The sequence below is a fragment of the Microtus ochrogaster genome, chromosome 8 (assembly GCF_000317375.1).
Source record: "Microtus ochrogaster isolate Prairie Vole_2 chromosome 8, MicOch1.0, whole genome shotgun sequence".
Lineage (NCBI taxonomy): Eukaryota > Metazoa > Chordata > Mammalia > Rodentia > Cricetidae > Microtus > Microtus ochrogaster.
In genome coordinates, this window is record NC_022015.1 from 9,420,796 (window position 1) to 9,444,425 (window position 23,630).

General features: G+C 46.9%; 1 protein-coding gene across 1 annotated transcript in view; it reads left to right on the top strand.

Annotated features, from left to right (window-relative positions):
* Nucleotides 1-23,368, top strand: part of Xylt1 (xylosyltransferase 1) — a 296,401-nt gene extending 273,033 nt beyond the window's left edge. Inside the window, exons 9-12 of the mRNA XM_005351043.3 lie at nucleotides 1,568-1,830; nucleotides 8,496-8,691; nucleotides 13,979-14,312; nucleotides 19,422-23,368. Of these exons, the coding sequence (XP_005351100.1) occupies nucleotides 1,568-1,830; nucleotides 8,496-8,691; nucleotides 13,979-14,312; nucleotides 19,422-19,744 (1,116 nt within the window). The 3' untranslated portion in view covers nucleotides 19,745-23,368. The remainder of the gene's footprint in view (nucleotides 1-1,567; nucleotides 1,831-8,495; nucleotides 8,692-13,978; nucleotides 14,313-19,421) is intronic.
* Nucleotides 23,369-23,630: the final 262 nt, after the last annotated feature.

Genomic DNA, 23,630 nt, shown 5'->3' on the forward strand with positions numbered 1-23,630 from the left:
TATCTAGCAGGCTGTCTAACTGCATATGGCCCTGGGGGTTCTCAGGGAGAGGATAGAGAATACGGGTTGGGGAAGTTTAACATGGAAAGGATCCATATATGTAGCTCTGAAGCCATCATCTCTGCTGGGTGCAGACCTTCCAGGTGCTTTAGGGTCCCCCATGCTCCTGCCCATAACCCTTCACCCATGATCTATAAGTAAGCCTAACAGACTCCTTAGTTCCCCAGGGTGGTCGTTGGTTTGTCACTGAGGTCTTATGAAGAGGGACTAGATGCTTAAGTCCCCCAAGAGGAAGTATTTTTACAATACTGTCCATGAAGCAGGGTCTCTCACTGAACCCAGAATTCCCTGATTAAGGCCCAAAGATTTGCCCATCTCTTCCTCTCCAGTCCTGGGATTATAGACACACATGACCATGGCCAGTATTTCTACATGGGTCCAGAAATCCAACTCAAGCCCTCATGCAGACATTTCACTAACTGAACTATCTCCCCCAGTCAGCACATATTGTCTTTGAACCCTAGATCTTCATCCACTGTGTTGCTGTACATCTGTGAATAAATCTCTTTCTCCCTCTGGGCCCATTTCTATAAGTTCTCAGTTTACATGGAAACATTATAATACATGGGGAGTTTGGGGGAGATTTACATTTCTGAAAGTCACCAGACTTGTTGACAGAGTAGAGAAGAAGGTAAGGACTGTGAGTTTGCCTGGCTGAAAGTCTTGCTCAGACCACGGTCTGGCCAAACATTAGCCTGAGATAGACAGTATGTAGTCTCATTCGCTCTAAGAAAGCAGCTGCTAGTTGAAAGGAAGTTTTTGTTTCCATTATAAATGTTTATCTAGCAGATCTGTGGCCCCAAAATTCAAGGTTAACTGAGACAAAGGATAATTTTAGATTAAAAGAAAGGAAGGGTCATTGACAGTGTAGAGTCCCCTGTATGAGTGACTGGGTTTTCCTGTCAGAGCACCATGACCCCAGATCCTGGAGCATGTGAAATGTCATCCCTGGAGTGTCCCTGGTGAGCCTGTCAATCAGCTAAGATGCCAAGGGACTCTAAAGAACAGTGGGGACAATGGCTGGAAGAAGAGCTTATGTCTTATCTAAAGGGATGGGCTGCCAATCCAGTTTACCCACCATTGCCACTTGAGAATATGACCAGGGTTTCCCTCAACAGTTGCTGTTTGAAAGGAAGCCAGAAATTGTTCCTGTGAACCTTCCACTTTGTAAATATTGCCAGTGAATCTGATGTTAGGTGTTCTCCCAGTCAACTAAAATTGCTTGTCTATAACCTTCACTGAGAACCAATCTAGCTCTGACTACCCACAATTCAATTTATTTCAGGGACATTTGGGTGGTGATTCCTAAGTGCCCACTGTGCTTTGATGTCTTACAGGTTTTAACATCGTCCCCCTCTCATTCTGACCCATTTTATAGAGGAGAATATTGAAAGGTCATGAAGTCCCACGGCTTACTGCCGTGCCCTCTTCTCCTTGCAGGATGTAGGATGATCACACACACACAATGCTTGATGATAAACTTGTCTTGTATCTCTTCTGAGCACAGCAGACAGCCCGGCCCACCTTCTTTGCCCGAAAGTTCGAAGCCATAGTGAACCAGGAAATCATTGGGCAGCTGGACTCCTACCTGTATGGCAACTATCCTGCAGGCACCCCGGGCCTCCGCTCCTACTGGGAGAACGTCTATGATGAGCCGGACGGTGTCCACAGCCTCAGCGATGTGGCACTCACCCTCTACCATTCCTTCATCCGCCTGGGGCTGCGAAGGGCAGAGTCGTCCCTGCACACGGACGGCGAGAACAGCTGCAGGTGAGCCAGGTGCTGAGCTGGGTCGCTGGCAGAGCAAGGTGCTAATGCCATGCTTCTCCGCTGCCTGCTTCCCCGCCCCCCCGCCCATCACGCGAGTCCCTCCACACTGTGCTAAGGCTCTGCTTCTTAGCCTACTCTTATTCCCGGGACATAAGCAGTAATACCGACCCTGATCACATTCTCCCTCTCTTCCTCCCTTTCTTCCTCCTCTCCTTCCCATCAGACTGTCTTCCTTGGTTTCTCTCTTTTGCAAACAATACCTCGCTGTGTCACCTGGGCTGGCCTTAAGCTCGCTGGGACCCTCCAGCCTCAACCACCACGTCTGAGATCACAGGTGTGCACCACTGTATCTGACCTTGGGCAAGGTGTGAACCCCTTGGACTCTCAGTTTCTTCATCCGTGAGATGGAAAGAAAGCACCCAGGAGCCACCTCATGAGTGTGCATTATCGTCCTGGTTTTAATAGCATTTTACACGCTGAGGTGTTCAGTAGCTTTCACGTGATTTTGATGCCCTAGTGGCCCTAGTAAGCCATCACAATGGCCAGAAGTGAGTGTTTTGGTTAAGATAGTATCGGCAAGCCGCCCCTCTCATTGCTGTTTCATTGTGGCTTTTTATTTAGTGTGTCCACTATCACTGCATAGTTTACCCTTCCCAGTCATTAAGGCTGTCCAGTCCTGCCCTGTCAGAAGCTTGTATGTATTATGATGTGTGTGTGCATACATGTTCATGGAACTGTGAAGGCCAGAGACCAATGTCAGGTGCGCTCTTCTCTCACTCTTCCCCTCGTTTTCCCCACATTTCTTTTTAAAGTATGTATATGCACGTGTGCCTCTGTGTGGGTATGGGGCCATGAGGGGCAGAAGAAGGCATTGGTCGTCCTGGAGTTGAAGTTATAGGCTGTTTTGAGCTACCCATTCTGGGCACTGGGAGCTGAGCTAGCATCATCTACAAGAGCATTGTAAGCCCTTACTGCTGAGCCACCTTTGCAGTCCACTGTGTGTGTGTGCCTGTGCATGCATGTGTGTGTGTGTTTGTGGTGTGTGTGTGCGTGCGTGTGTGTGTTTGTGGTGTGTGTGTGTGTGCGTGCGTGTGTGCGTGCGTGCGTGCGTGTGTGTGTGTGTGTGTGTGTGTTGGGTTTCTCTTTGAACTTGGCGCTCACTGATTCGGTAAGACTGGCCAGCAAACCCCAGGGGTCCTCCTGTCTCCACATCCCCAGTGCTGGCAGTACAGGTACATGCCACAGTTCTGCCTTCTTATGTGAGTACTAAGGATCTGAACTCGGATCTTCACGCTAGCATGGCAAGCACTTTTACCAACCGAGCTATCTCCCAATCCCTCTCTGGGGTTAAAGGGTTACTGATACTCCCACTCCTAACCTCCCGCAAGCCAAGGGACATCACCTCCAACAGGTCCATCTCATGTGGCTGCACCAACCCAGTATCAATGTCAGTGAGTGTCTTTTCCCCCTGGTCAGACTGTGGGAGAGTGTAAACCTTGGAACCATAGACTGTCTGCCCAGTATACAGCATTACACCCCAAACCTGGGAGGCAACTGTCCTCCCAAACCCTCTTAATCATGAGCATCCTAGGACCTATAAGATAAACAATCTTAGAGGAAATTCCAAAAGACACTCCCGATTTATTTAGGGTTGTTGAAACTTTCTCCTGGTACTTGCTTTGGAATGAAGCAAGCCATCCAGTTGCCTCAGGCCCAGAATCCTTTGGCTTTTCTCCTTCATTTTTTATTGTGATGGAGCTATTGTGCCTTGCCGTGGGCAAAGCCTTGTATTTATGAATCGGAGGCTGGGAATAAATCAGGACAAAAGACCCTTATCCCAAAAAGGCAAAGGAGAATGAATTGCTACCTGTGGGGCATCTAGGGAAACAGCAAGTGCCTTTCATCTGATCTGGGCGTTTCATGCACGCTGTGCACTTCCAGGCTGTGCTACAACCTTTCATAAAACACTGCTTATTGATTCATTTTCTCATTATAAAGTAATGCATGTGCTCTGCAGAAATGTTTGATAGAGCAGATTCAAACATACGAGAACAAGGAAAGAGAGGCCACTTCCGATCCACCATGCAGGGATTGAGATGCCAATATGTTCCTGCAAAAACCCAACTCAGATGCCAGTAAATATAATAGTCAGCATGAGCCCCACAGGGGGTGCTGTGCACACCAACCTAGACCTCTTAAGTTAAGTGAACTTGCAAGTCAGCATGAGCCCTGAAGGGGGAGCTGTGCACACCAGCCTAGACCAGAGGCCCATGAACATGTGAGTCAACATGAGCCCTACAAGGGGCATGGTGCACACCAGTCTAGACCACCTGAGCTCCATGCAACTGCAAGTCAGTACAAGCGCTGCAGGAGATAACTGTGCAGACCAGCCTAGACCACTGGTGCTACTTGGTTCAACTTCAGCCCAATCCAGTAAGACTCTCAACTTGAAGTTGACTACCAAATCACCAGCTCTTTCAAGGCATTCAGAAATCCAAACGTTGTATGTTGCTTTGTTTTTTTTTCTCACACTCACCTTATGTAAATACGGAGAGAGACAAATGTTCCCACTGCATTCTATAAATTATTTTACTGCCTCTTGGCGCTTTCCCTTTTCCTAGTGTAGTTGCTGTTACCATTACCTAGGGATGAAGTAATGTGACGATAAGATGCAGAGGGCTTTGTATTACATCTCAGGTGGCATGGTCCTCAGATGTACTTAGGAAACAAGCACACAGCTACAGGGAAACCTAGGTTTTCAATCATTCAGCAAGCATTGCTTGAACACCCATTGTGCACCAGGCTCTTTGTTGGGCATTCAACATTCACCGCTAACCCAGACAGAGTGACCTCAAGGTCATGATCTTCACCTTCTAGTGTAAAGACACCCAGTTCCTAAGTGTGCACATGCACCTGTGCACGCACGCACACACACACACACACACACACACACACACACAGAGTTCAAAACTATTGGTAAGAACTAACATTCTGCTGAGTTCTCAGCTAGTTCTCATTGAGCATTACAGCAAAGCACAGCTTACCATACACTCACAAGAGGAGAGGAGCATCCCCAGCAGAGAGAATGTCCTATGCAAAGGTCCTGAGGCACAAATGAGCTCGGCACACCAGGAGCCCAAAGTAAAGTACCCATGGTCAGAAAGTGGTCAGTTTGGGCAGATGGGAAAAAAAACGAGCAGAGAGAGCCTTACACTCGAACTTAGAGATTTGAGTTCAGCTTCAAGCAGTAAGCATAGTGCTTGTGGCTCATAAAGAGCAGCCGGTGTGATGACAGTGATTCCTATAGTGCCCCTGTGGGGGCCTTAGGAAGGCTTGGGCCAGCCTCTGGCATTGTTCCGTAGAGTAGGGGCATTGGAGCCACACAACAGGAACCCTTTGTGGAGATGGCTCAATGGGGGAAAGCATTTGTCTCACAAGCATGAAGACATTTGGATCTCCAGCACCCATATGAAAACCAGGCCCTGTAACACCTGCCTATAACCTGGCAATGATGAGAGGGAGTGGGAGACAGATGGAGCCTGGAGCCTCACAGGCCCACTAGCCTAGCCTAAGTGACAAAGTTCCAGGCCAATAAGAGACCTCACCCCAAACAAAAGGCAGAAGGAGCCCAAGGACTGATACCTAACACTGTCCTCTGGCCTTCACGGGCGTTCTATACACACACTCACCAACAGCCTTACATGTACACACTCAGGCAAAAATACACAAAAAGAGACAGAGACATAGACAGAGAAAAGGAAGGAAAAGCAAGCAATAAAGCAACAGATTACTCCAATACTCGGCCTTCGCTCGTGTTCTTGACATTCAGCAGCACTCAGTAAGATTGTCTGCTCCTTTCTTGAACTACTTTCTCCCTTTTTCTCCTTTCACTCCCAGGCAGTGAGCGCTCCTCTGTCTGCAGCCACACTCACCTCACAAAACAAGTGCCAACAGTGCATTAACTGTGGGCTGCTGGGACAGTACCTTGTCACAAAGAGAGCAGGGCTGGAACTGGTCATCATTTCCTTCGTGCTCACCATCTTCCTTCCAGTCTGGGCCTGCCTCTCTTCTGCATCTGCAGCCACCTGCAGGGCAGAGAGAGGGTGGTTCTGCAGCTCTTGACTGGAAACTGCTAACTGAACCACAATGACACGGGCTTGACAACTTTGGTGGCTCCCATCTGTCACCAGTGACTCATCTTCCCACAGGCTAGCCTAAACATGCTCTCAAGGTGACCCCAAGAAGTCAGGAAGGTAGATGCATGGGTGGCAAGGCCTGGATCAGACCATCCATGGCATCTCTACACTTGCTATTGGCTAAAGATGAGCCAGGAGGTGGGAAATGGACTCTACACGCCCGTGCAGACAAAGCTGTAATGTGCTCCAGATATTGGAGCCGTGAGGCTTTGGGGACACCCATGCAGGTGAACACAGACTCTTCCAAGGAGGGCAAGTACCACACCTGATCATTTTCATTTAAACTCACTAACATTAAGCCAAACATGGTAGCCTACATCTGTAACCCCAGTGTTTGGAAGTGGAGAAAAGAAAACCAGAAATTCAAGACCATGTTCAACTATGCCTACCTGGGATGCATGAGGTGCTGTCTGAAAAGAAAAAATAATAATAGTAAGAAGGCTGAGAAGATGAGGAAAATGCTTGCTAGTCAAGCGTGAAGACTTGAGTTCAGATCCCCAGAACCTACATAAAAAGCCAGACATGGCAGCATGAACTAGACACCCACATATAAAGCCAAGCCAAAAGCCAGCATGAACCCTTAGTCCTAGCTCTAGGAGGCAGACAGAAAGATCCCTGGGCTTCACTGGCCAGCTAATCTAGCTAATTGGTGAGCTCTGGATTCAGGGAGAGACCCTGTCTCAAAAAATAAGTTGGGGAGTTATAGAGGAAAACACCGTATATCTCCTCTGGCCTACACACACACACACACACATTCACGCATGCACACAAATACCTGTACCACACATGCACACAAATTAAAAAATAATAAATGAACTAACATTAAAAATTGTGTCCACGTTTTAAGTGCTCAGCACTTGCTGGTGGCTACTGTGTTGGGCAGCACAGGCACCTAACATCTCCGTGAGAAAACACTGCCGGACACTGCCAGACACTGCAACAGCACAGTGTCCTAGGCATCCCGCCCACCATGATCACATTTAAAGTGGCGGCACAATCCGTGAAGACCCAGCAGTCTGAAGATGAGGCAAGTTCTTTCTGCAGAGCCCCAGAGGCATCCCGGTAACAAGGCAGTGATTTCAAGAGACGCGTCAACATAGGAAGGAGGCTTCCCAGCCATTCTAATTGAACATAAAGACTTAAAACTCCAGATCGGAAGTAGAGGGAAGTCTGCGCTTAGCAGAGAAGGGACAGTGATTTGTGGAACGCTGTTATTAGGGAGCCACAGTGGCCTCTTATCGCTGTGCAATTTACACGCTGCAGAAGTGGCAGCTTTTTATTTTGCAAGTGGAGAGTTGCTGGTCTCCAGGGCTTCCTCTTCCCTTCTGCTTTCTGCTCCCCGCTTCCTCCTCTTTGCTAAGCTTTCCAGCCCTATCTAGCGAGAAAAACTGTGCAGACCAACGGCATGCAATTTAAAATAATCTTACTATGGAAGGCTGGGTGTTTGCAAGTGTGTATTGGCAGCAATTTTTAGAAAAGGAAAAAACAGTGTGGGTTCATCAACACCCACTTAAGGAAGGCAACAAGAAGATAAATCAGTGTTTCTGACAAGCTTGGGTACCAGATGAAAAGAGTTTTAGAGGTGCGTATGTAAGGGAGTGAATGAATGTGAATTCCAAAGGAATAACAAATATTTTACAATCTATTATTATCCATCAATAGATCACTGGTTCTGTAAAATACCGTGTTGCATGACACATATTATACACAGACACACACAATCTTATTATCAGAGATGAGAGTTCCCAGGAAGTCCGATGGAGCAAAAGCATAGCATATATGTTATGATTCCAGCTGTATAATAGTCATGGGGTTGGGGAGATGGCTCTGTCAGTAAAGTGCTTGCCCTGTGAGTGTAAGCACGAAAGTTCCGTTTTCCAGAACCCTCATTTTAAAAGCCAGACATAGTGGCAGGTGCTTTGTCATCCCAGCACTGGGGAGGTGTCTGGGGCTCACTGGCCAGCTAGTCTAACTACAGGTCAGTGATAGAACCTGCCTCTGAAAACAAGGTGGAAGATACCCAGAGAATGACATCCGTGTGTCTAGTTAACCTTCACATGCTTGCACATGCACTCTCAGACACACACATTAGCCAGCCCACTAGGCACCATGTCTGCAGATACCTGCATAGAAAATGAGGCTACAGAAAAAGGCAGCAACAGAAGTGTTCAGGTACCCAGCACTCAATAGATCTCTGTGAATTGGTGTTATTTATGGGAAAAGGCATCAAAGCAGCAATTTCTTTATTGTACTTTCCTACAGTCAGCATGTTTTACATTTACCTCTTGGTTAAAAAAGAAGTTATTTGCAACTGCTTAGACCCTAGATTCAGAGACAGCAGCTTTCAGACTGATGTAACTACGGTGAGTGTTAGCTAAATAGGGTCCATTTGAGGAGCTAGACCACTGTGAAGTGTGAGGAACAGCATGATGACACTGCACACCTCATACCCTGGTCCCGTGTTTTTAGGTACTACCCAATGGGCCACCCAGCATCTGTCCATCTCTACTTCCTTGCCGACCGTTTCCAGGGCTTCCTGATCAAGCACCACGTGACTAACCTTGCTGTAAGCAAACTGGAGACACTGGAGACGTGGATGATGCCGAAGAAAGTTTTCAAGATCGCAAGTCCCCCCAGTGACTTTGGGAGGCTTCAGTTTTCTGAGGTAAGAGGCCAAACAGTGTCAGTCTTAATTGTCTGCTGAAGCTCTCTTGCCAGACTCTGGGCCTCATCTGACACTTAGAGTTGGAAACAGAGGAAGAGGGTGTTTGTAGAGCCCTAAAGATGAGCTTATCCTGTTCCTGGAGACAATTTCCCAGTCACATATACTGGAACAGTATATATCATAAACAGTGCAAACAGAGAAGTATAATGGCATGTCAGTGTCTTTGAACCGAATCAGCCAAGAAGCATGGTCTGTTGTTTTAGGGCAGATTTTCTTCCCTTAATTTTGCATCCCATCAGTTGATTTCTTCTAAGTCTATTCTAGTAATGAGTCAGCAACAAGGCAGCATTCTCATGAAGTCGTGGCATTAGTACCATTTATGGATTGGGTGAGGCTTATGGACTTCCAACTGTTTTCTAAATAGCTGCTAAGACATGGGAAAATCACAAAATTGATCCCACATCTCACTGGCCACAAATTTCATGCCTCATTTTATATTGTTCCCCTTGTTCCTAACACAGGGGCTAGCTCCTATACTTTAGGAGTAGGTGGGCTGGTGGCAATGTAAGTGGATAGATAGATAGATAGATAGATAGATAGATAGATAGATAGATAGATAGATAGATAGATAGATAGATAGATGAAGCTGGTTGGTAATTAGGCAGACTGCCAAACAAATGGATGGAGGAGGACTGAAGCATGGGAGTATAGGTGGCCATATAAATGGACAGATGGGTTGATGGGTGACAGATGGACAGACAGATAAATGATGGAAGTGTAGGCAATAGGATGATGGGTGATGGGTAGATGGATGGACAGACAGATGCATAGATGAAGAGATAGATGACAAATGGACAGACATGTAAATGAATGTACTTGTAGGCAACAGGATGGATGGATGGATGGATGGATGGATGGATGGATGGATGGATGGATGGATGGATGGATGGATAGATTAGACAGAAGAATGGATAGATAATGGATGAGTGGGTAGATAGATTAGGGAACAGAAATGTCCAGAGAACAATAAGTAGGCTAACTGCAGATGTATGGATCCATAAAACGTCACTCTCCTCTACTCAAATAACATCAGCTTTTGGGAATGTTTTGGGCTTGGGAGATGGCTTCCTGGTAGATGCTTATCACATCATCCCTACCTCCAGGTCCAGAAGGCCCCACACGATCTGGCTAGTGTTTGCCTCTCCACTCTTGTCCAATACTGCACCATTTCTTGCTCATAGTTCCTGCATCTTTGTCAAACCAGATGTCCTTATTCCTGACTTGAGCTTGTCATCTCCCTTTACCTATAGTGCTTCCTCCCAGTTGTCCTATATTTTTATCTTTTATTTTTTTAGTCATTCTGATCTAAATCCAAAGAGGCACCTTCAGAGACTCCTTCCCTGACTACCCCGCCTTCTGTCACAATAACAGCATTATACACCAGCTACATCTTTAATTGCCTCTTTTAGAATTTACCTTATAATGTTACCTTGCTGATTTATGAACATGTCTTGATTGTACACCAGAAAGCTGGAATGCTGAATATTGTTGAATGAATGTGGCTGTCCCTGGGGCTAGGCAATGCTGGAAGGAAGAAGAAGTATGGCGGGGCTTCACGACCCTCACAAATGAGTTTGAGTGCCAGGTTAAGGTTGAAGAGTGGCTTTTGATCTGCAGGAACTTGAGGGGCTGGGAGCGTGAGGGGAGAGATCTCACCTGCTTGGGTTTCCTTGCTGGTCCTTCTCCACTCACTGCGGGCCTCTTTCTTTGCTTTGCTCCATGACTGAATGAATTCGCTGTCAAACAAGCAAGGATGAGTTTCTTGTAAACTCGTGTTTTTAAAGAAGGTTCTATGGGGACTGACTGACTGACTCTGAGATGCTGTGGCAACCAGCTCCATAAATTACCGGAGTCAGCAGGGCAATTAGATGCTGCACCAGCTGGACTCTGCTCTGGGGTCCCAAGCAGCCCATTGAAGACATTAATGTCCCATTAAAGAGATGAATGTCTGGTGGCTGGGCTTTCCCTGTTTATCAGACTGCTGTTGGGTCACTGGGTATCTCTGGCAATGACAAGAGATTGTTGGCCATCACATGGCTAGTAATTTGTGAGTGTTCTCACAATAGATCCTGCATCCCTGGTGAGAAGACAACCAATTCCACCATTAACAGTGCAGGCACAGGAGGCAAAGGCCCTCATGTTATATGTAGAACTTTTCTAGTGAAGCTTATTTAATGACTGAGGTACAGCGTTAAACGAGAAGGAAGGAAGATCTAAAAAGGGCCATTTATAAGCTGTGTAAGGGCACCCTTGATATTGATGTTAGCATGGTCTCAGGATCTTATAGAGAGGCAGATGGTCAACTTAGATAGATTTCTCTAGCATGATGTTCCTTGCCATTGATTGGAGAAAAGGGTGCTCACCAACGACCTACAATATACTTGATTCATGAGAGACAGCAGTGAACCAGACAAAGTGTTCCATCACAATGGACGGAACCAAATTCTACTGGGGCAGGCAGACAAGTAGTGGGTGAAGGAGAAATTAGTTCATCTCATGGCAGATATTTCGGAACGAAAGGAAAACTGTTCACATGGTTGCTCAGGCTTAGGAGGCTGGTGGAGGCAATCTCTGATAGGATTTCTTCTGGGAGGCTTTGGAAAATAGATCAGATTCAAACTAAATCTTGTGGAAGAGCTATTTCATCCATGGGAAGATCTAGAACATTCTGAGTGAATAACAGAGCACAGGAAGATGTCCTGTGATTCTGGGCAGGGGTTTGGCATGCTGAAGAAGAAGCAAGGCCAGTGTGACTAGAGCATGGTGAATGAGATGGAGAGATGAAGATAAAGGGGTTAGGAGCTAGGAAGCACGATGGTAGGCTTGAACTTGAACATTTATTAAACTTAAGCAAGAGCCCATTTTGTAATGAATGATTGTAGACTTCCACACTATGGCAAAGTGGAAATAACAGACATAACAGATGTGACAGAAACGGGACTGCATGACAGGGTGACTCCCTCTCCTCACACTTTGGGAAGGGGGCATGTAACATTCTTCGTGCTCCTCAGTTTAAGACAAGAACCCATTTTTTTGGCAAGCTGCTCCACACTCTCCAGCTGAAGTGACTCCGTTTAAGAACACAGATGCCAAGGTAACTGTCCACCTCCACTCCTTTAGAAAATGCAAGAGCAAGAATTCCCTGAGCAGTTACGAATTCATTTTGCATGGCCCTTGCATAGCTTTGGGACTATTCTTCTTTCTGTTAGTAGTGTTACAAGAGTGGCTGCTCTGAGTATAGGTTAATAGAGAAGTCCACCTGCTCAACCCTGATCATTAAGTATGTATTCAAGTTTGAGGTAGGTAGCTAGGTAGGTGGATGGATGGATGGATGGATGGATGGATGGATGGATGGATGGATGGATGGATGGATATGCAGACAGATAGAATGACCAGTGAATGACAGAGTAGTACACAGATACTTAGACATGATGGGTGGGTGGATGGGTGGATGGATGGATGGATGGATGGATGGATGGATGGATGGATGGATGGATTTCTTGGTTGATGATATACAGAATAATATATAAATGAGATATTGCTCCATAGGCCATATATACTGTAAAATAAATAATTAATAGGTAGTGCATATTGACAGGAGATGGATGGCTAGGTAGACGTATGGATGGTTGGATGGATGAATGGATGGATGGACAGACGGACGGGTGGATGGATGGACATACAAATAGATGATCCATTACTGATAGACTTCTTGGACTCCCACAGCAAGATATTGTCTCTGAGCCTCAGTTTCATCTGCACAATGAAATGTTATTCTCAAGAGGAGACTATCACATGAGCAGGTACATGCAGATGCTGACCTCATGCCTGGCCAATGGGAGCCTTTAGTGTTAACTGTAGAACTGTGTATCCTAGGTGAAGAGTGGGCTTAGTAATTCCAGGCAAGAGCACAGAGAAAGAAATTCAGCTACTGTTTGCTGTGCATGTACAGACACTTCTCCAGTGGACTTGTATAGCCACACCTTCACCTCAAACTGCACACATGAACACATGCACCCATGAAAGAGAGAGAGAGAGAGAGAGAGAGAGAGAGAGAGAGAGAGAGAGAGAGAGAGAGAGCAGCTTTACCTATGTGCAGTTACTTCAGAAACACAAAGTCACTCCTCTTAGGAAGCATCCCCTTTTTGTTAGTAAAAAAGACACCTCATTTAATCTGATCTAAATCATCATCATAGCTCAGTACCAAGGTTGTATGTGGCTAATTCACTTTTTTGTCAAGCAATTTATTTGCTTATTAGGAAACATTGCTTTGCTCGGCCCTGTTGGGGGAACAGTAGAAGAGTTGAGATCCACACAGAGCAGGCTCTCTTTTCACAGACTGACATTACAGCAGGGAGAAGTGATGTGTTAAAGTGTTCAGGGGACCCTAAGGAGACCTCTCAGATAAGGGCTGTGCACAGATATGAGGCAGTAGGATATTCCATTCAGAGATGGGGAGAGGGTGGCTTGGTAGGTTAAAAGGACTGGAAGAGGCGCCATACGGAACAGAGTCAGTAAATGGTGGTGGATAATAGGAATGCCTGGGGACCACGGTGAGGGGTTAGCTCATGGTGAGGGGTTAGCTCAGACCCGAGTAGTGAAGCAGCACATGGCAGCTCCCTGCTTCTTGAATGCAGAGTAGCTTGAAGGTGGCAGAATGGAGGGAGGAAAGCCAAGAGGCTTGCCCTGCAACCATCCAGCTGGATATAAGGCATCCCTCTCTGGGGTCCAGAGAAGAATGCTCTGGAGAAGCCAAAGCCAGGTCTCCATCCTGCAGTGATACAGGTTGCACTCTGTTTCCAAGCTTCTTGGTGGGTTACTCCAAAGCCAGGTCTCCATCCTTATGCGTAAGGAGCACAGCAAATGCAGGTGTGCCACTTGTAGAATCAGAGGCCCAAGAGGAGCCCAGGCTCACCAGCGAAATGGCAGGCTATTACTTGAAATGGTGTGCAAGATAGTGTTTATTTGAACTAGTATTTAATTCATGGGTTTGGAGTTTGAGTCAAAGCACACAGCACGGTTTAGGCACAGAGAATGCCAGATTAAAGAGAGATTTGTAGGATTTAGTCCCAGTCTGAGCAGAAGTCCTATGAGTTCTGCTTATCAGCTGTGTAACCTTGAGTCCCTGAAGACTTGGACCTTCAGTCTCCTCATCAGTGAAATGGGTATGTGCAACCATGGACCTTCCTGGGACCCAGTGGTTTCAGAATGTGTTCTCCTGTTTCAGGTTGGCACTGATTGGGATGCCAAGGAAAGGCTGTTCCGGAACTTCGGCGGTCTCTTGGGGCCCATGGATGAGCCCGTGGGGATGCAGAAATGGGGGAAGGGGCCCAATGTGACTGTGACTGTTATTTGGGTGGACCCTGTCAACGTCATCGCAGCCACCTACGATATCCTGATCGAGTCCACCGCGGAATTCACACACTACAAACCCCCTTTGAATCTGCCTCTGAGGCCTGGGGTCTGGACAGTAAAAATTCTCCATCACTGGGTGCCGGTTGCAGAGACCAAATTCCTTGTCGCACCTCTGACCTTCTCCAACAAGCAGCCCATCAAACCAGGTGAGTACTCTCAGGGTCCTTGCGGAGGAGAGTGTGTCCCCAACATGGAGCATGAGGCTGCCTTGTATCCACATTGGGGATGCTTTTTCTTACTTTTTTACCCTATAGTAAGGTCTCATTTCCTCTCTGTTCACAGAGACAATGCCATCTGTGTGGGTATTTCTCAGCTGGGAGCCCTCTGGTCTTCCATAAGGCATTGCTCCTGTTTAAGACAAGATGGGGACTAATCCTAGGCACACACTGATTTAGCATGGCTTCTTGGCTGTTTAGAAAATAATAATTACTGCTGGAATTCTGCTCATTAAAAAAAAAAATGTGAGACCCTAAGTCAAAAGGAGAAGCCACACACTGGTGGTAGATATTTGCTCCCCAAAATATACTCAAACAAAATCCATAAACAAGAGCTTGGCAGACTATGAGCCCCAGTCAAATACGGTACCTATGTCTGCCTTACGGCTTTGGTGACAGACTCCAACAGTTGAGACGGAGACTATGTGACTTGAAAGTCAAAGTCATTTATCCTCTGAAGATGGTAACTGTCCTTGGCAACTATAAAAGAGAGAAACAAAGAAAGTATGAATTCCGCACATATGTATAATTTTAAAAACCTTACCTTTGTTAATGATAAGAGATAGTAATGGAAATTATAAGCAAAAAGAAGCTCCAGAGTGGGAGATACCTGTGTGCCTGTGATGGTTGGGCAGTGACCTAGGGCGGGTCAGAGATGCGGGAGCATATGCAGGGCTCCTGAGAGATGAACGTGTAGGGTAAGTTTGTGGGATGGGTGACCCCCTTCTCGTGTTGAACATACACACACCTATCACACAGGCAGAGACAAAGGAACCATAGCAGAGTTGTTCACAGCAACACAAGACAAGTCCCCCACACATAAGGACAGTGTGGTCCGCTTCCACAGTAGAGTCCCATGAAGTGGAGACAGCAGGAAAGGCTAGCCACATGCAACCGTAAAGCATGCCGGACAAGGAGAGCTGATCACAGAATAAGCCATACTTAGGATGACTTCCCTTAAGCTCCAAAACCAGGAAAGGAAACGATACATTAATTTTTCAGGATTCATGTCTGAGCAGGAAGCTAAAACAGAAAAAAAGATTACTAACGTACGCCTCTGGCTGTTGCTTCCCAATGTGTATGGAGGAGAGAGAAAGGGACACCGCCCCCTACTGGCCCACTTGTGGCTATTCAGGGCAAAGGATTTACACTTGCGTTTCTATTTTTCCTCCACTTTTCTTTTGTCAGTAAGACTTGGGAAGTTTTGTTTTGTTTGTTTGTTGTTTTGTTTGTTTGTTTGGGCTAAATTCTTACCCTCTGGATGTGACTACTGTGGATGGTTGGAGCTCGTCTTTCTAATATCTTCTCAGTGTTTGAAATTACAGGCACAAGCCTATGTCCTAAAGCAAAGGAAACATGGTTAGAATGCCATGGTATATTCTGTACCAAACCTCGGTCAGGTCAGTGTGTGCAAGTTGACAGCCACAGGGATTCCACAATTGAAGAACCACAGGCTGTTCTTTCCTGGACATAGTAACTTCTGTTGCCTGATGATGACATTGTTGCTGCAGAAAGTGCTACAAGGAAGATTCTGGAACATGAAATTATATGTGCCCAGGCTCATAAGAAAGACTCATAGAAACAGGATTTCTGAGACTCCCAGTACAGACACCCCTCGGTGTCTATAAAGAACTTATTCCAGTTACTTCCTTGATTATAGAAAACTAGAGATGTACCAGCTCTTTATAGAAAATGGCATAGTATTTGTGCATAACCTGTGCACTTTCTCCCGCTTACGGTAGACCATCTCTAGATGTCTCTTAATGCCTAATACAGTCTGGATGTTTACACACTTCTGTGGCATGTCGCTTAAGGGATGATGACCAATGTGGGCATGGCCAGCACACACACAGTTTTCCTCGGGAACTTCCTGAGATTCAGAGAGGAATCAATATCTGGACCATCCCTCTGCATGTTACTCAACACAAGTCCAGGAGCTAGATACACATGACAGTCCTGCTAAGTGGGAAGCATTTTTGGCAGGAACGGAGTGATACACTGGCAACCAGGGCCGGGAAGACAGAGATGTGGGATGGGTGCCTGAAATCCTGAAAATACGATCTTGGCATGAATTCTGACAGCTTCTGCTAAGTCTTTGTGCTGAATGAGCCAATATCTAGACACCTGGTAGTTCTCTGAGACTGAAGCCTGGGGCTCCGCTCCTGAATTAGCCAAGGCAGAGTCCACCTACCTAATGTCTTCAAGTGCCCGTTGGTGGGGCACCCTTTGCATTCTTAAAGATCTAAAAGCTAAGTCTGAAGAAGAGAGGTGAGAATCACACATCCTCCTTGTCTTAGGATCAGATGTAGGATGATACAAAGGAGGCTCCGAGTCTACTTACCCAAGACAGGAGCCCAGGACCCTCCTCATGCTCCTGGTCTCTCCATTTTTTTCCTTCTGTGATTTCCAAGGAGTTGGGAGCTGTTCCCACCATTCCCAGAAAGACCCCTGGGTCAGTTTCACCCCAAGAGAAGCAATTCCCCTGTTGGCAGTAATTGCATTTGTTAACGAGACAAGGAACACTGAGGTGGGAGTAATGTAATTTGAGAAATGATTCATCTTGAGTAATTTGCTATTGTCGCATCCCTGGTAATCTCAAGAAATCTGATGAGGTGGAATTGAGGAAAATTTAATTATGGAGGCAAGCATCCGAGCTGATGTCGTGATGCCACTTCCCGCATTAACCTCATTTCTTATAAAGTGGTATTTTTTCCCCTGCATCAACCACAGTATTTTGCTCCCAATATTCAATGTCTGTTAGCTGTTCCTTTTGCTTTGGATTGTCCTGCCTTTTGTCAGTCTGGGCATCTCTTGATCACCTGCTCCCATCTCTGCAGGGTAGAAGCACAGAGAGACTCTCTCAGAGAGTTTAGAACATGAACTAAAGACAGAAAGCCCTGTTCTCTTGGCACATCCTGCTGGTGCTACCTACTCTGTGTTCCAGTATCCTGGCTATGGCCAAAACCTAACTTTTTGAAATTTCATTTGACCAAGAATAAGAACCTCTTCAAATAAAAAACATTTTGTCTTTTTCACCCCCAAATTTTTATAATTTCTTTGTCCTCCCTTTATCCCTAAGAAAACTCGAGAGATCTCTTGTGTGTCCCTTGCTTTAAAAGCATGCACTGCGAACTGGTTATCAAGCCTCCTATGGGTTAACTAACTGCTGCCAGGTTGAGTGCCCACATTTGTGATATGGGCACCACAAGCTTTCGAAAGACTGGAGCCACGATGAAAGGGGTAGCAACCCTGCCTTAGCTGTGAGCTTGTGGTTGAATCTGTATAGAGCATCATGGTGGACAGCACAGCTTTAGAGTCAAACCACTCCAGATTGAACTGACTGTGGCATCTGTTTCTTCATCTAAAAAATGAATGAGATAAAACCAGCCCTGTCATTTTCTAAGTGGGAGGATCATGAAGTAATAAAAAGCAACAATAATAGTGCAGAACTTAACCGTCAGTACCACCGGAGAACTCTATGAGCCAATGCATTATCCCCAGAGTTACATGGGAAGCAATGCCCCCCCCATCTTATCAATGAGGAAACTAAGACACAAGTCAGAAGTCACACACCACACCTTGATGTGGGATTTGGGTACTGAAGCCATTCAGCCCAACTAGAGCCCACAGGCAGGAAGGCTGGCATCAAGGAGGTGATGAACAAGTCAGAGCTATTAAGAGGATTCCCCATCCCACTCTGGCCCACACTGCATGCTTCCGTGAATGTTTCCATGCATCCTTCTGTGCATGCTTCCGTGCATGCCTCTAAGGATCACTTTGCTTTGAACCAGGCTATGAGGAAGCAAGAATCTACAGCTTCTCCAGGGTTGGTTCATGGCAGTCATGTGGCAGCCATGCCTTGGCTTCGAGGTCAACATGCTTGAGTTCATATTGTGGCCCCAACAACCATGACTTGTGTGGTTTGGAACACTTGCTGTTCCCCCACTGACCTTATCCATGTCAACCAACACTTCATTCCTATGTCACCTCCCCAGGAAAGTCGTCCCTGCCCATCCCAGACCACTCTCTAAGGCAGGGCACAGTAAATGTTTCTATAAATGATACACAGTGAGTGTGTTCAGCTTCTCTGAGAAAATGCTACCTCTGCCTCACCTACACACATCCGCTCGCACAGCAGAGCAGTCGTGAGGAACACCTCAGCGAGCAAGCAGAGCTGTGTTCCGATGGAACTGTACAAAAACAGAGGGTGAGCTGAACTTGGCCGAAGGCCATGCTGGACTTAGTTCCCTGTTATCACCTTTGTGACATTTATCACTGCTTGAAATAACCTTCATTACCCCCTCACTCGTCTCCTTTTCATTGAGAAGCTCTCTCCACTCTGAACCTGGTTATCTGGTTCCTCCCACCATCTAGCATGGAAGCTGGTTGCTACATTTAGCATAGCTGTGTCCAAGAAATAAGTCACCATCACTTTTCATGTCAGAGAGGTTTAGTACGAAGCAGATGCTGAAAATTAAAGAGTTGAGGAACTGGGGAGGTAGCTGAGACTGTGCCATAGTTGTCATCAAACATGGCAGTCCGAGATTGCATCCTCAGCACCCACATAAAAAGACCTCGGTGCTGGGTGCTGAGCAGGCAGATAGACCCCTGGAGCTTACCCCCAAACAGCATAACTGGACAGATGAGCTACAGATTGAGTAAGAGAGCCGTCTCAAACATAATAATAAGGTGTGGAGCCATAGAGATGGCTCAGTGGGTAAAGGCTCTTGCCTTGGGAGAAGCAGCCCTTCACACACACACACACACACACACACACACACACACACACACACACACTACACATAAATAAAAGGAACAAATCTTTAAAGAATGTATTGTCTAATCAATTAATGTCTGCACCACTGAAGATGGACCATAAGTGTGTGTGTCAGTAAGTGAATGTGCCGCGCCCTCACACACGAGATTGTCAAGTGAGTTCAGTGAGCTGATGCCCAGTGTGCCTTGCCACACTGGTTCACAGTAAGTAGACCCCTGGTTGACGACTCTTCTAAATACATCATCGTTTCCTTTGGCTTTCAGAGGAGGCATTGAAGCTGCACAATGGGCCGCCTCGCAGTGCCTACATGGAGCAGAGTTTCCAGAGCCTGAACCCCGTTCTCAGCCTGCCCATCAATCCTGCCCAAGTGGAGCAGGCCCGGAAGAACGCAGCCTCCACTGGGGCAGCGCTAGAAGCCTGGCTGGACTCTCTGGTGGGTGGAACTTGGACTGCCATGGACATCTGTGCCACGGGCCCCACCTCCTGCCCAGTCATGCAGACCTGCAGCCAGACAGCCTGGAGCTCCTTCAGCCCTGACCCCAAATCAGAGCTGGGTGCGGTCAAGCCCGATGGCCGGCTTAGGTAGCACTGGCAACATGGGACCAATGGGAGCCTCAATCCCAGCCTCCTACATTGTATGGGGGTTGCCTTTTGTCCAAGGATCTCTGCTGAAGCGAGGATTTGGAGGCCAGAGAAGAGACAGCCTGTTTGTCAAACTGGCCTCTGGGGTAGGTGACTCAGTCCCAGGGCCACAGTGGTCTCCCTTCTTCAGGTTGCTTCTCAGTCCTGCAGGTTCCTGTTCTCTCCCTCCAGTGGCCTGCACTATCTCCCTACAAGTGAGTTTTAAGCTTTTATTTTGAGCAGCAGAGCTTTGTTTACTCAGCACAGTCAGAGGTGGAAGTGCAAGACCAGGATGCGACTGAGGCTGCTCTGGCTGAAGCTGAGCTGTGTGAGGTTCCTTCTGGAAGCTCAGCCCACCAGGCAGTCCTTTTGCCAAGGGCATCTCCAAGGTACCTCTTCGGAACCCAAGGGCTTTGTTGAAGCCGGTTTGACAGACAAGCACTGCCCTGACCAAGGGTGGGATCTCCACCCCGGCCCTCCCATTTATCTCTTGATTTCTGTGGCTGGGAAACCCTGTGCCCATGCTAAAAGTAGCAAGCTGGTAGAGGCCTCGTTCCTGCCTTCCCAGGGAGGTGGAGATGTGGGAGAGTTCCAAGATTCCTGCTGCTGCTCAGTGAGCTATTTTTTGCTGCAAACCAGAAGTGCAGGAAAGCCCTTTGATGTGAAGTGGCCAAGGTTCACCAGATATGTGACTGCCATCTGTCCACATCAACCTCTTCCAAGGCTGTCACAAATGGTAGCAGGAACAGGGTAAAATATATAGAGCTGGAGTTTCAATTCTCCTCCCTGCCCCTGGGCTGGGAGGCAGCTACTGTGTCCTCTTTGGTACTTGGAAGGGGGACAGTGGGGAACCAAGTCTCTGAATCTCAAAAGGAGGGGGGGGGGTTACTTGGACCCAACTTCTAAGCTGGATGGCAGCACAGAACCACCCCTTCCGTTTTGAGGTCAGGTACCCCAAACCTTTGTGAACTGTGCACTCGGTGCTGTTGGCTGTGACCAAACTGCATGGATCAGACTTCTCTCACCCGGGAACAAACATTTCAGATTGGTCCTTAATTTCATACCCTTCCTTGCCTGGGGTGCCAACAGGCTCAGTCTGGCCACATCACCTAAAAGGAAGGTTGAGTTTCAGAATAGGGAAGGTGGTTCAAAACATAGTGTTATTCATATTGCTTGAGTTACCAGAAAACCCAAGGGTTTTCTTGCCATGTGTATTCTGAGAACATTGAGGAACCGCACCCCCTTCCTCATTAAGTCCCCTAAAAGACATTGCTCTGGGAAAGATTGCACCCATCCTGTATCTCTCCCATCAGGATAAGAAGGTTCTGAAGTCCACCCTGATGATGCATCTAGTGCACAGCCCCTTCCCCATCCAACATGGCGGTCATAGAGGAAGGACCCTTGATATTTATTATTTATATGTTTTAGTCAATGACTAATTAGTAGGTGCTGTTTTTTGCAGCTTGTCAATTACGTTACCTTACTAACTAAAGTTGCCTTTGTTCACAAAAGGCTCCCCTTTCCCTGTCTTCCCTGGTCTGCCTGCCTTTCCCCTTCATTTTCACTGTTTCTGTCTCAGTGCCCACCTTAAGTCCTTCTGGTTCTTAGAACAAAGCAGGAGTGTTAGACACCATGGCACAGTTTCCAACAGTACCATCACTGTCAGGAAGTTGATTCGTGTGGATGGCTGGAACCTCCCGTTTGCTGGTCTCCTCTGTCCCTCTAAATTCAAAAGTGTTGGAATGCCCGGGTATGCCACCTCACCCTGACCCCCGGCCTAGGGACAAGGTTGTGATGGGCTTATGGCTTGGGGAGGGAGAAGTCGGCTGAGTGTAAAACTCTAGGTCCACCCAGTTACCCTACATCAGGCTTCTCAAGACCAGCTTAACCGTGAGCATAAGCTATCACTAGTGGAGGAATACAGAATCCTTCCAAGAGTGATTGATCTTAGTAGGAGGGCGGGTCAGACCAAGCAGAAGAACTCAGGAGGTAGCTACTGTCTGTGCTGGTCCCAGAACCATCAGGTAGCTTTCTCTAAAACCCATGGGATTTACACTGGTTTTACAAGCCCACGGGAACCATAAGCCTGGTGCCCCATCCTCTCACCCCCAGTCTTTGCCCCCGTCAAAGCTTACCTGGGACTGTGGAACCCCTGGGAGTCTCCCCACTCCAGTCTCTTCTGCTAGAGATTTGTGTATTCTGTCCTGGAACGTCCCGGGGAGCCTCAGACTACGAGACAAGGTCTATCCTGACCCAGTGACTCTCAATGACATTTTCCATTCTGGAACTAGTTGGAAATGGCAAAGTTGACTTTGTATCCCCTGGGCTTCTTCCTCACTCACCACAACTAATTTGGGGTATTTGTTTCCTTTGTGTTAGACCCAGAGAATAATTTTCGCAGATACTGCTTTTAGTTTTGTTTTTTAAAAAAAAAAAATGAAGAATTTAAAACAAGTTCGGTATTATTTAAGAAACAATGTTTTCCCACGGAAAATGACTTAACTCCTTAGCTGTTAATGTTTTCCTGCTGAAAACAGTGTGTTTGTCCGAAGCCACGGGTGAAACACCAGCCTTGGGAGGTGGCTGCCTGAGGGTTTTCAGAGCCCAGAACCATCATCTCTGGGAACCTTAAAGTCTGCATTCTGCAGAAGCAAGAAGCCTTGGTTGCAAGTGCTGACCAAGGCCCTGGACAGTCTAGATGGCTGAGAAAGAAGTGGGGCATCCCTCATGGGGAGAAGTACCTCTCTATGCTATTTGGTAACTACCCCTCCTAAAGCCTACTTCCTGGGCTGTGCAGGAAACCAGAGTCTCCCACAAAGAAGGGGACAATGCCCAATGCCCCCTTGCTCTTGTGATACAGCCCAAGGTCCTTTGTAATGGAGATCAGGAAACCACATCTCTCAATGTTGGTTTAACTATACAAATTGAAATTGAGTTTAGGAGATATAAACATAGCCACACAAATACATGCACACACACACACACACACAGGCATGCACACTCACACTCAGCCATGCACATGCGCACACACACTCCAAAGGGGTTTGTTGCTATTTTGGATGTATGCCTTGGTGTTTGAGGGACATGCCTCCTTCTGGCTGCCTGGTTTTCAGACAGATAAGAGGATATTGACTGAAAGTGTGACCTCTCTGCCAAGACATTCCATAACAGAGAAGAGCGATCAATAGCTGCAAAGTGTGGAGCGTGAAGAAGACAACATTTACAGCCAAGTTCATGAGGGTTCCGATCAGCAGTTGTGACAGCATTGAGGATAGACTGGAAACTAGAGGCAACCCAGTCAGTTTGAGCATGCAGAGAAGGCCTGGCAGGCCAGAGAAGCTCTACTGTAGGTCATAAAAGCATAATGAGATCCAGGACACAAGAGAGGTGGGTGAAACCATGACTGAGAGAAAAAAGGGAGTGGTGGGAAGCGCTGTCTTCCTGACATGCACATGAGCCTCCTGTAGGAAGGGCAGCTCTGAGCTCCCAACCTGTCAAAGAAGAAGGTGCAGCTCTGCAGAGGGAAACCAGCCTTGAGTTCCTGCTGGACACTCTTTTGTTTGTTTTAATAGGAAATTTAGTTTTTCATTATTGGTTACTTTTTCTCTCATTTTCTAATTTTATTTATTTTTTGTTTGTTTGGGTTTTTTGAGACAGGGTTTCTCTGTGTAGCCCTGGTCTGTCCTGGATTATTTAGTTTTTTAAAGGATGTGAGCAGAAAAGTTCCAGAATTGTGCTCAGGCCAAGTTCTCTTTCTGGAAAAGTTGTCTAGTGGGAGGGAGGGAGGGAGGGAGGGAGGGAGCCAGGACTGTGAAGGGATGGAGGTTTCTGCTCAGTCATCCCCTTCTCAG